This window comes from Coturnix japonica, chromosome 3, assembly GCF_054131305.1.
Source record: "Coturnix japonica strain WE chromosome 3, WE-NBRP24, whole genome shotgun sequence".
Taxonomy (NCBI): domain Eukaryota; kingdom Metazoa; phylum Chordata; class Aves; order Galliformes; family Phasianidae; genus Coturnix; species Coturnix japonica.
Genome location: NC_140665.1, coordinates 16,756,957 through 16,769,557, shown reverse-complemented (window position 1 = coordinate 16,769,557; position 12,601 = coordinate 16,756,957). Strand labels below are relative to the sequence as shown.

The following is a 12,601-nucleotide window of genomic DNA, read 5'->3' as shown; positions in this document are numbered from 1 at the left end:
CTGTAACTGTATGAGGCAGCAGCTTTTTTGGCCTCCAGCTACTGAGGGCAGTAAGAAACTGGAAAACTCTCCAGTGAAAGAAAAATACACACTGTGTTTGGCAGTAGAGTATTTTTTTCTTACTCCTAATAAGTAATTCTAATGCCATTCCCAAGCTCCTCCATGCTAGCCAGAACAGCTGAACTGACCCACCCCATGATCCCTATGAGCTTAGCACGTGCTGAGAGGTGAGAGCACAACACCTCATTGCAGGCTGTACAAGACAGAGAATCTCTCCAAAATCCCTCCTGGGGCTGGCTGTTTGTTATTACTTAAATAAAAGACATTTAATTATAGACTGTCCTAAACCCTTAACGTTACAAGAATACAAAAGTGCATTAATGTAGGTGTACAGAGATGCAGGTACATGAAAGTCTCTCAGCATCAATTAATGAGGGCAAGCACAGCACAGTGCAGCTCTGGCATGTAGGCAGTACAGAGTCAGCTGGAGCACCACAACACAGGGCTGGTAGTAGCAATGAAGACAGACAGAAAGGAGTTTGGGAGTTTTACAGAGTTATGCATTATCTTTCATTTGTTAAAAGCAATATACCTAAAAAGCATAGGGCATGATGTAAGCACCAATGCCACATGTGCGTGTCTAGTAAGCAGTGGTGGAAAGTAATGTGAAAGAATCATTTAGAAGAGAGACAGTATCCATAGCTAGGAAGACAGAACTGCTTGCTGTAGTACTGAATATTCTGTTTTTCTTGATCAATGTTACAAGTGCACAAAAAAATCCCAGTATGTTTGTCATTTAAGGAGACCCAGAAAGCTTTAGTGGCTTTGAAACAGAATAAAATCCTCCTGGGGCACTACCATGAATAGCAGCCATTTGGTGATAAAGAATTACATAACAAAGTTTATTGATATGCTCCGGTACAGCCACAGTGATGCAGCCAAACAAAAAAAACAAACCAACAATTTAATTATAACCTGAGACAAATTTCAAACTGTTTTAGATGGCAGAAGCAGCACAAAGTGGCGATAACAAAAATCTGATCCTGAGGCAGTATTAACACTGCAGAAATAAGCTTAGGCTTATTGACTGAGGGTTTATCAGAGTAACGTTGAAGCACTGCCTACAGCCATGACAAAAATATAACACACATTAATCAAGATCCCCAGAAGCACCACAGAGGAAGGGCCAAAAAAGGGGCAGAATTGATGCTTTCTATGCAAAGGTAAGAGCATGTATGTTATGCAGTACTTTAATTCCACCTAAAAAACAAATACAGTGCAAATATTGTTTGACCAGCACAAGTCCATTGCCAGCCCTGAGTCCCTGCTAGGTCTGAATTTGCTGGTGTAGCCACAGAAATAAGGTGGTGAAAGACGGTCAAGGGGCGCTACCCAATACACAGCACAGAGCACCACCTCCATATGTTAAATGATAAGCAGTGTCAAGGGGACCTGGAGCAGAGGTGGAACGATTATAGATCTCTTAAGCTCCAGTAAGGATGTTTCTGATTCCAGTGGTAAGTATGTGAACTCTGAAACATCTTTGTCACTTTCAGATTTAAGATGTAGAGACTGCAGAATGCAAAGGCACATAACTTGGAAGATGGGAAGACAAAAACTTTCAGATTGTCTTCTTCCCATAGGTAATGTACTATTTTCCAGGAAACAGTTGTATCCATATCCCAAGAGGAGAAGGAAGAGCACTGAGGAAGCCTAAGACACTGTGAAACTGGCTTCCTAGAAATAGTGTATGAAACAGAATGAAAGCAGGTGTGAGAAAGAAACAGTGACAATAACAGAACTAAATCCTGTCTCTTGGCCAACCTCAGCATCCAAAAGTGTGAAATCAGCTCTTGCATACTGCTGTCTCTTCCAGCCCATACTGGAGAATCTGTAGTGTAATATAAATTTAGTCTTGGTCTTTAAAAAATGTATATATGTACATATATATATAAAATCCATGCTTAACAGGCCTCACTAAGTATTCTGACACACCGCTCTGCTGTATTTTCCTTCTGTTTTGTATCTACACAGCTCCAGTGAACAGCACACGTGGTTAACCAGTCTCTTTAATTTTAAGGCATCTTGCAAGAAAACTGATGTAATATAGCAGCAATTACTGAACTGACATGAACACCCAGACCAACAGAAAAAGCATGACTATGACAGGCAACAGTAGTAAAATTAGAAGGAAAGTCTGCATGAGAATTATTTCAGTGCAATGACTGATGTTGTAACCTATCAGTCAGGCAGAGCCTTACGTCAAACACATCTGCCTGGTTCACATCTGTGTTCATTGGGAGATCAGCTCACAGTAAGCAAAAGGAACTTCACGGAAGCTGCTGGCTGAAGAACTCTTCACTGCAGATGCTTGCAGAGATTTGCAAACTGACTTGACAAATTCATTAAAATCAATAACAGTTAAAAATCCACTGAAGAGCTGCATAGAAACATTTCACCTTTAGTTTAAGAAGCCGTCAGTTCAGTTTGCTGAAGGCGGTGTAAGCATTCTGGTAAGATATTTTATATGCTTTACCTGCTCTCATTCTCTACCCCAGATATCTTCTTGGCTATCTTCCATGAAGAAAGCTCTACTAATTATATGACAGCTTTCCTATATTAGTTCATTTCAGTCTTGGTATGCTTTGTTAGTAGCGTTCAAAATACAGCCAAGTTGAAAAGTCATCAGACTCGAAGTGGTTATTAAACAGCAGAACAAAGCTCTGGAGGTCTGTCTCTCACCATCTTACTAAAGGTCCTGGGACAGTCTTAAGTGTCTTTATCTCACTGCTGAGGAATCACAACATGCCACTCTATTTCAGGATACATCCTCACCATTGGAAGTCTACAAATTAAAACAATTAGAACAAGTGAAGATTATTTAGACTGCTGTAGCCCAGAACCCTCATCAAAGCGTTGCCACCCATCCTGAACTGCAGATCCCAATGGTATCTTATGAAGTTGATATGAACTAAGGCTTTTTATGCAAGATAACGCCAGAAGTCTGAAAAACAAAAGCAGCAACCCCAGTAAAGTGCAGTCTAGAAGTCAGTTCAGTCTTTCTTTCCAATATGTGAATGAAAGGAAGAAAAAAAATAATATTTTAAATAGAATATTTAAATAGAAAATTTAAGCATAACTTCAGTGTTCCCACCATGAATATTGTTTTAAAAGATCCCACAAAGACAAAGGTTTACAAGCACTAGGCCAAAATGAAACCGATGCAGCAGAGAATGAGAATACAAAAGGATTAGGAGTGCTTAGAAGTAAGAAAGAACAGCAGCAAAGCTTCCAAGTGCAACTGAGCAGCAGAAATTGGGCTCAGTCAACAGCGGGATTAACAGTAGGCACTCATCCCCTCTCACTGTTCTACAAACTTTATGTTTCCATCATGCAATACTAATCATAAAAATGAAACACCTTGTGTTAACACAACAAAGATATGTATCTTTAAATCTCTGTGTAACAAAGCTGCACTATGCACCAGCATTCTATTATTAGGATAGAAAGGTATACGATAACATAAGAGAATTGATTACAAGAAAATACATTGCAGTGAACTAACAGCTCTTCAGCCCTGGAATGCATCATACCTCCTGCTGAATTTGAAACAGCAATTTGAAACAAGTCATATGTTAGGGTAAGTCTGACAGCAGGAGCTCGAAAGTTCTGAATTGTTCCTTGCAAACACATCTTCCTTCATTGCCTGCCTCTGCTGTACTGAATCCTGCACAGACAGCAGGCTCAGCTCCCAGCAGTTGTGGCTTATTGTCTGCTCTGTGACACGCTCCTCTCATAGGCATGCAAGGATATCAGCCTTAGAAATTCTGGATTCGCTATTCACAGCATTTCAGTTCTGTAAAAATAAATACATAAAGATATAAAAGAAAGGTTGCAAGATGCTGGGAGTATTTTTCACCTTTGAAAAGCTTCTGTTTTATGACCACAAAGGAGTGATGTAAATATGACTGAAAAACAATCTGAAATGCTGCAATCAAGACAGGCAGCTCTAGACTCACTGCTAACCCCAGGCTGCACTAAATAGAGTGTAACGTGACAGCAGATGCCCCCTAACAGCACTCTTACTGCTACCTGTTCACACAGCCAAGAGAAGATACTGTGGTCTGCACAGTGACTTACAACTATTAGCATATGCCTTAAGCAAAGCAAAGCCCCCAGACACACAAGATCAGGCACATCCAAGTCATGGCTGCACACCGCCATCATAGCAGCCCTGCCCCACCAAACGGCCTGGCCCTGAGTGTGCACCCATCACTCCCAACAACCACACAGCGGTGTGAGTTGATCATAGCAAATGGTTTTGCGCACTGTGATACACTGGCTGAACACAGCCCTATGAACAGCAAAAAATACACAGCCGTGCTTTGCTTTTTGATAAAGGGATTTGGGAATAGGTTTTGAGAGTGCCGTAAAAATTATCCATTTCATTTGATCTGCAACTCCATTTCCAGTTGACATAAAGGCAGATGTTGATGAGGTGGCCGTAGAGGTTGAACCTTCCCACCAATATCAACAGTTGCAACAGAAGCAGTGGGTCACCTCTACTGGTGCAGACTGTTGTAAGTATGGCACACAAGCTCTTGTTCACTGCTGATCCAAATGCATAACTAATGGTGGTGGCTGTGAAGAAGAAATAGTGTTTCATAGCTGAGAATTCGTTCCACTAAACAATCTTATTGTATTGGTTGTGTTTTTCATGGAGATAATTAGGAGGCACTACTTTCAGAGCAGTCTTCATAGATGTGGCCCAAGACAATTCCTATTCACTCAGTGTGTCCCAGGCAAGCTAAAAGGTTGGACATTAATGCACTGATACATTCCTTCAGAGACTGAATTAGCATACATTACAAAGCACTCAGATACAGCAGTTATTTCTGTGCCAAAACCAGCTATCTAAAGGAGAATTAGTTTGCTACTTTCTTCTAAACTCCATGAACCAAATTGCTCCAATTTTTGAACAAAGCAGAAAACTAAATAAATGGAAACCAAGAAACCCCTCCTGCATCATAACCAACTTAACCTGTTCTAACATAACAAATATCACAGTCTGCTTAAATTGAGCACTAACTGGAGTTTAAGCTTATCTACTACCTGCAGAGCCAGTATTGATTGCTATTTGCAAAGCTTGAGTAGTATGCTAAACAGGTAGCCAGAACAAATATATGTGAACAAAAGCAAGAGCTACCAGAGGTCACACTTCTTGGAGGCTGGAACCAGATGGTCTTTAATGTCCCTTCCAATCAGTGCCATTCTATGATTCTATGGCTCTGGGGTCAACCTCAGCCTGCACCCAACATGCAGAGACATCACACAGAGACTGGAACAGGCTGTGGAGGCTGTCGGTCCCTGTCCCTGGAAGCATTCAGGAACAGTGGAGATGTGGCACCAAGGGACATGGTTAGTGGGCATGGTGAGGGTGGATCAGTGGTTGGACATGATGATCTTGTAGGTCTTTTCTTCACAACTGTGTATGTTCTCAGCTGCTGCTCCTGGATCAGCCTGTTTAATTGACTGTTTTGTACCCTAAAGCATCTCTCTAAGGCAATTCCTCTGCTTCCTCCCTGCAGAGGAGGGAGCTTATCCTCCCACAAAGCTTATCTAGTTTCAGCTCCCCTGCTCTGTGCAGGACTGCCAGCCACTAGACCAGGCTGCCCAGAGTCACATCCAGCCTGGCCTTGAATGCCTTCAGGGATGGGGCATGAGGATTCAGATGATAAGAGCATAACAATAAGTGCCTGAGCACAGAACACTATACTTGCCACATGGACTCAACATCTGGAAGATGGAGGATGAAGAAGGGTCTGCATCCAGCATCTTCCTAGCTGGGACCACCCCAATTTGTGCAAAAAGAAATCTTTACTATTGAAGAAGTCAGACTGATGGATACCACTGAAGTTGCATGTAACCTTTGGATGAAACACTAACTTTACAAGAACTGCTGACACTAAATAAACTAAAAATAGTGAAGCTTAGGGTCGATTTTGAGCTGCAGATTGTGAGAGTGTCCGCCTATAATATCTGGATTCTGATGTGTCTGAAAACAAGCCACCAGCCCAAGGATCTCCACTCATGGCACTGTACACGTCAGGAATCTCTCCTTGGGTGCCCTGTTTTAGCTCTGCACCTTGTGTTTGTAATCCTACAAGAAATGTGTAGATGTGGCACTTAAGAACGTGGCTTAGTGAGCATGGTGATAATGGTGGTTGGACTAGATGATCATACAGATGTCTAACCCAAATGCTTCTACCTTCCTATGAAAAAAAAAAAAACACCAAACCAACCCCATGTATTTACAGATGCAACACTAAGACTTTGCGTTGCCTTCTGAAATCTTACAAAAATTAGAGTAAGTGAGGCAAGCGCCACTTGCTGCACTGTTACATCATATCAGACTAAATGAGCCTAAGTGGGACATTTTTTCCTGTTTTTCAAGCTCGCTGCTGATCACAGCAGAGATTGTTTGTAATTATACAGAAGAGATTTCCTGAGACTGATGGAAACATTTTATCATGCCAGCTGTTAGTCACTCAAACCAACTCTCTGCAGCCCTCCTGCTACTATTTCTACTGTGCTTCAGACAACAAAAAAATCTCTCCCTTAGATGGAGCACACTCAGTAGAGCATGTTTAACCTTCCTCTACCTCCTGAGTTAAGCAAATCTACAGTAACGTTCTCTGAAGTGCAGCCTTACAGTTTTTCTAGTCTGCAGACAGCTGGTGAATTGCCCAAAGGTGATGTCCTCATGGCTGACCCACTTTTTCTCCTACCCTTGGGAAATCCCAGTACATTCTCAACCACATTCAGCAGTTCTCTAAGCAGCTTTTTTTTTCCCCCTTCAAAGACGAAAGCGCCCAGGGGTGTAAAACTCATTTTTACATTGGAAGCTCAAATTTCATTGTTATCTGAACAATCTACAATTCCAGAGGAATCTGTTTCCCGTGTAGCTGATCTAAAGACAATATTAATGAAGGAAACAATACCATCAATGCCGGTAGCAGCTGTGGCCCATGCTGGTTTCCCTCTGTGCCTGAACATCCTAGAAAGGTTTATTAAAATTCTTGTAGATGCAAGTATGGTCTGCATAACCATAACATTAACACCTGCATTGCTGCAAGATCCAGTTTCCAAGGAGAAATTGTTTTACCAAGTTCATGGAAGAGTTCTTTATTGCAAGTTTGTCCTGGTTGCCCCTAGTTAAGACACTTCCACGTGTGCCAACAATGCCATCTAGTCCACAGCTGTCACCATGCTCTTCCATTCTCCCAGCCCATGCAAATTATCATTTCTCATCCATAAACCATGAGAATAAGTTTCCTTATCTGTCAAGTTTAACAACTCTATGACTAGGGCATGTGTCTTCTCATTCTGCTGCAGATCCCTCTCAACATTACACCACATCACCGTGCTTGACAGAAGAATTTCTTGAATGTCATTCACAAAAAAAAAGAAGAAAAACAACACTTCAAAATCTGTTCCTCAGGGCAGATTTGTTGCAATAATCCATACTTACACTCTGATCTTCAATTTGCCAATGTTTTGCCAGCTAACAAGATCCTGAGAATTTCTTATTAAAAAACACAGGGTTGTAAGTCTTATTTTAATGTAAAAATAATTAAAGTTCCAAAGAATAGGTTGCAGAGACCTAAGTAACCCACTAGTCCCAAGGCCTAGAACGCAAACGCCTCCTGCCATTTCCCTCATACTGTCATAGTAAGAGGGAGAAAACATTTGACTACCTTCCTTCTGAATGTTTTAGCCTCTTGCCTTCTCCTCCTGTTTTTCCTCATCTCTTCCTTTTTGCTTTTCTTCCTGCTTAATGTGCAAAGCCTCATCAGCCTCACTTTTTGCTTGACTAGTAACTGCTTTTTTCTAGACACAGAAGTGAAAGTGTCAAGAAAAGCAGAAAGAAAGTGAATCTCACATAAAATACTTCTAAGCATAACCAAGCTCAGGTTCAGACATTCAGGAATAATGCATATTCCTATACCTGCAGAGCACAACAGAAAATAAAAGGCAGTTCTGGCTTTGCCTACAACTGGGGAGAGAGACATGAGAGTCACCAGTAGGTCAGTACCCACACATAATGGTCACTGGAGCTGAAGTAAGGCTGTAGGATGCCATCCTGGTCACCTGGAGCTGAAGTAAGGCTGTAGGATGCCATCCTGGTCACTCGAAATCTGAACTTAAAATACGTGCATCTTATCTAAAAGGCAACTGAACGGGAAATTAATTTGGCACAGAAGCATGTTCCTACAAAGCAAATTTACAAAACTGAAGGGCTTCCTCTTCCTGGCTCATCGTCTGCTAGAAGGTGAGGTTTTATGAATGAAAATTATTATTTTTGTTCATGGAAGCTTTTTTTTTTTTTTTCTTAAGGAAAGCACCCTCCTCCATAATTTACAAACACGCTGATCCTGGATCCACAACTTCAGGTTCCTGCTTTGCCAGTCTAAAAAACTACCTTCCATGAAGAGAAGCAGTACCTTCATCCCTACCAGCTTTGAACTTCGGCCCACCACGGGCCAGTTCAATGACTCGTATCAGCAGAAGAAAAACCTATTACTCACCCTAATAATGAAGGTAAGTAGCTTAGAGCTACTTGAAGTGGCTCACTGTAGGCTTAGCCAAATGCAAACCCCAGCACAATGAAGGGAAGGTATCTCAGATCCATTTCAGCTTCAGCCAAGCTGCTCTCTTTGATTGCCTTGAAAGCAAAAGTCTTCAGCCTTCTGTGAAAGCACGGGGTTCAGCCACCTTCGCTTAGAAGTAGCCAAGCAAATCCACCTGAAGCCAACTTTTTTTTCCAAGAAAAGCACGATTTAAAGAAACCACTTAGTTTTAATAACTTTCTTGCATCATCCCTATGCTTACGCATTTTAAAGTCCAAACCATCTGTTAAAATAATTTGAGATGTAATTAAAACACAAAGCTCCGAACCTCATAACGTAACACCACCACAAAGGCAACTCTGTTCTCTGACTGAGGTACGTCATGATGAGAAACTTTCTCTTCTGCATGAAATTAAAGAAAAGCACACAATTTAATGGAGCATCCAATCAAAAGGAGCACTGGGCTAATGCCTATATGAAGGGAGAGCGATACAGTCCATATGTTTGAGTGAGAAGAATACATAAGAAGAATGTATTAAGTTCAGGTTTGTGGTGAGCGAAGAAGGAATTTCAGATACATTCCTACTTTCAGACTGCATTCCAACTATCAGTGGTGACATAGAGAGAAAATCACCGTGTGGCAATAAGCCTTTATGCTGACTAGCAATGATATTACTGGTGAAACTTGCTCACTGATAGTATGCCATCAGAAATATCTATTCACAAGAGAGGAAAAGAAAGGCTGCAGACAGCCCTGTGCACATAGTTGAGTTAGTGAGGTGAAAAGACAGCATGGTAACCTGCCAGTCACCAAGTGCAAGAGCAGCACAAGCACTGGAAGACAGATTCATGTGAAGAATAGGAAGTTGAGGTACAGTGAGACTAAGATCTGTAGACCTCGAATTCAGTACGGGGAAAGTAAAAAGAGAACTGATTGCTCATTGCTGTTTCCAACGCACTAAGTAGCAGGCAACTCATAGAAAACTTAAACTACAACAACTAAGAAAAGCAGAAAACACTCTGGTGAGGATGACTGGATAAAAAGGCAAAAAAATCTCTGATCAGAAAGTCAATGGACTGCAAGTGACTGAGGGCTGAGGGAGCCCCTCAAGGAAAATGGCACTGCCCACTGGCTGCAGTGTAGAGCTCCTCCCTGGGTGTTCAGCCATGAGCACAATCACAGGGTGACACTGAGTGCTCTAATCCACTGCAGCCATCCTGCATCGTGCCAGTAAGAAGTTGGCAAGCATGGTGTAAAAGAGTAAAGGAAAATAATAAATCAGAGCACTTTCAGTGGTATGTGATATTTAAGTGGGATCTCTTGGGGTGAAACAGATTAAATAGGTCTCAGAAATAAACAGGAGAACTAGAATGTATGGATTCAAGGAAGAACTTCTAGGAAGTTGCTAAAAGGATGGCATTCTCCAGCACCCCAGCACACTAGGAGCAAAGAAAGAAGGCTGGATCATGTGTCCTCTTGGCCTTTCCTTAAGCATAATCTCTTGATCGCTGTTAGAAAAAGGATTGGAGCAATACAGGATATTGGCCTGACCAGTCAGGTTTATAATCCTACAATCAAAATCTTTTCACTAGAGATCAGCTTCCCCTTATCTGGTTTGCAACCTCTTTATATGACTGGTATGAAATCAAAGCTTTCTGCGCACAGCCTCTGGGCTGATGGTGAGCCTCGTAGCATATCCTACCACATGAACAGCAAAGAATTCACTTCCATCTGTCGTGGCTGACACTAAAGTTCTTCCTGAAGGCTAAGCTGTCCCATTTCTCCAGAGAAAAGGAGACTTGTGCCCACAAACACTAATTCTGCTTTCTGCTGTGCCTATATGGCTGGAGTCAGCCCGTGATCCTGCAGTCTGCTCCTTTCATATCGTTCACCAAATTAAAGATGACATGTCTTGACACCAAAAGGAAAGGCTTTCCAAGCACATCTCGTCAGATTACATCTTCAGTCCATCACACTGTCAACATCTTCCTACTCAAAACTACAAAAAGGACCCTTTCCCACGTAAACAGTTCCTGAGTAATGAAGACTTCATGGAAAACAGTGTGGAACCAAGAAAAAAACAAAAGGAATTGTGAGTCTGATGAAAAAGCTCAAGGGTATCATATGCTGTTTGTGGCCACCATTATGGAAAAGGCCCAGAGCTGGTCCTGCAGAACATGGAGGAGAATTGCCAACCCTCAGTTTGTATCTAGTGATGTTCATACAGCTGAGGTAGCCTCAACTAGAATTCAGACACACAAGTGTATAAACCACACTATCTTCATCTTTCTCGCCTCTCCTTCCTAATGCCTCAATGGATGCCCAACAGATCCCCCAGTTCTTCTGCCTTAGGGAGGGAGGCCTCATAGCTGGCCTTTCTAATTGCTTTGGGAGACAAAAATCTTAATATTTATTCCAATTGAACAGTGTCTCAAAATGATATTTCAGGCGATTTCTGCATGTCTGAGGGAAATACAAACTTCCTTGTTTTTTTGTTGTGTTTGTTTTATTTTTTGGTGAGGAAGGAGGGGAGGGAAGCACCACTTGTACCCATTCTTCGTCCTCTTCAGCAAAAAAGCAGAACTTAAACATTGACGTGAGCTTCCACAATCACACCAGCAAATCTCAGGTAATGCCTTTCGATGTCCAAAGGAGATCTCAACGAAGCCAACAAGCAGCTGAAAACGAAGGAACAGTTTACAAAGCCCTTAGGGACTCCATAGAGACATTCTGCTCTACAAGATCCTATTTTTTGTCTTCTGCTCTGTTCATTGTTTTCAAAGTGAGCCAATGATATTGGAAGGTCATCAGGGAGCTCTGGCAAGTGAATTTAATCCAGGGCTTTCCCAGGAATGGGAGAAATTCCTGTAGAGTTTATCTGGAACCTGTACACTAAACAAGATCAACACAGAAAACTGACAGGTCACGACTGAAGAAGTGAACTCAGCAAGATTCACCAGAGAGCACTGGGCTAACAGGCTATAAAGCGATATAGCAATCGTTCTGTAACAGAAGGCAAGGAACAGCAAAAAGGTATCACAGCACTTAGAGAGGAAAGAGGGAATCAGCTCGCTCAAGATCTGTCTTATCGCTCTTGCTCTGGAAAGCATCAAGTACGAACAGCTTCTATCAGAGGAGAGCTTCATTTTGCCTGTTACAGTGTAGAGCTACTCTTGGCTTCATCACTTCAGAACCTAAGATTTGGGTTGGGATGAAGAGGAAGGGGGAAGGAAATCAATAAGTGGGCAAGGGTGGGTACCACTTTATTAGCAAGAACCTTAGGAGGTGTCAAAATAGAAGCACAGAATCATTAAGGCTGGAAAAGATCTCTAAGATCATCCAGTCCAACAGTCTACCCATCCCACCCCGTGCCTAATAAACACATCCCAAAGCTCCACGGTTCTTGAACACCTCCCATGGTTGGTGACTCTACCACGTTCCTAGGCAGCCTGTTCCAATAACTCACCACTCTTGCTGAGAATTATTCTTTTTCCTTAATATCCAATCTGAACACCTATCACCAGTTACGTGAGAGAAGAGGTTGACCCCCATCTCACCGCAACCTCCTCTCAAGCAGTTGTAGAGAGCAATAAGGTCTCCCCTGAGCCTCCTCTTCTCCAGACTGGACAATCCCAGTTCCCCTCAGATGCTCTTCATAAGACTTGTGCTCCAGACCCCTCATCAGCTTTGTTGCCCTTCTATATATTTTCTTCCTCCTTTCTGCAAGGCCAAGTCACTGACAGGGATCTGACTTGACTCTTGCTAACTATCCCAAGAAAAAAAAAAAAGAAAAGCATCCTTGAGATCAATTCTTACAAAGACTGATCTATAAGGAAATGGTAACTCCAGTGTTTGCCTTCAGCAGAGATAAAAGCCTCTTTTGAAGAAATATTACCATAAAGCAAGCAAAAAGCACAAAGAACGTAGAAGCTACAGGAGCAGACATCACATACCCAAAGAACATCACACC

At 42.0% G+C, this 12,601-nt stretch overlaps 1 protein-coding gene across 8 annotated transcripts in view; it reads right to left on the bottom strand.

Annotated features, from left to right (window-relative positions):
- Positions 1-12,601, bottom strand: part of TTBK1 (tau tubulin kinase 1) — an 88,906-nt gene that overhangs the window by 74,581 nt on the left and 1,724 nt on the right. The window contains exons 1-2 of one of the 8 annotated variants that reach the window (XM_085541108.1): positions 3,594-3,856; positions 2,743-2,845 (exon numbers count right to left, since the gene is read on the bottom strand). The exons of 6 other annotated variants lie outside the window; for them this stretch is intronic. In XM_085541108.1, coding sequence (XP_085397234.1) covers positions 2,743-2,745 — 3 coding nt within the window. In that variant the 5' untranslated portion in view covers positions 2,746-2,845; positions 3,594-3,856. Of the gene's footprint in view, positions 1-2,742; positions 2,846-3,593; positions 3,857-12,601 lie in introns of those variants that run through there. One more of the 8 variants, XM_085541109.1, reaches the window with a different exon arrangement.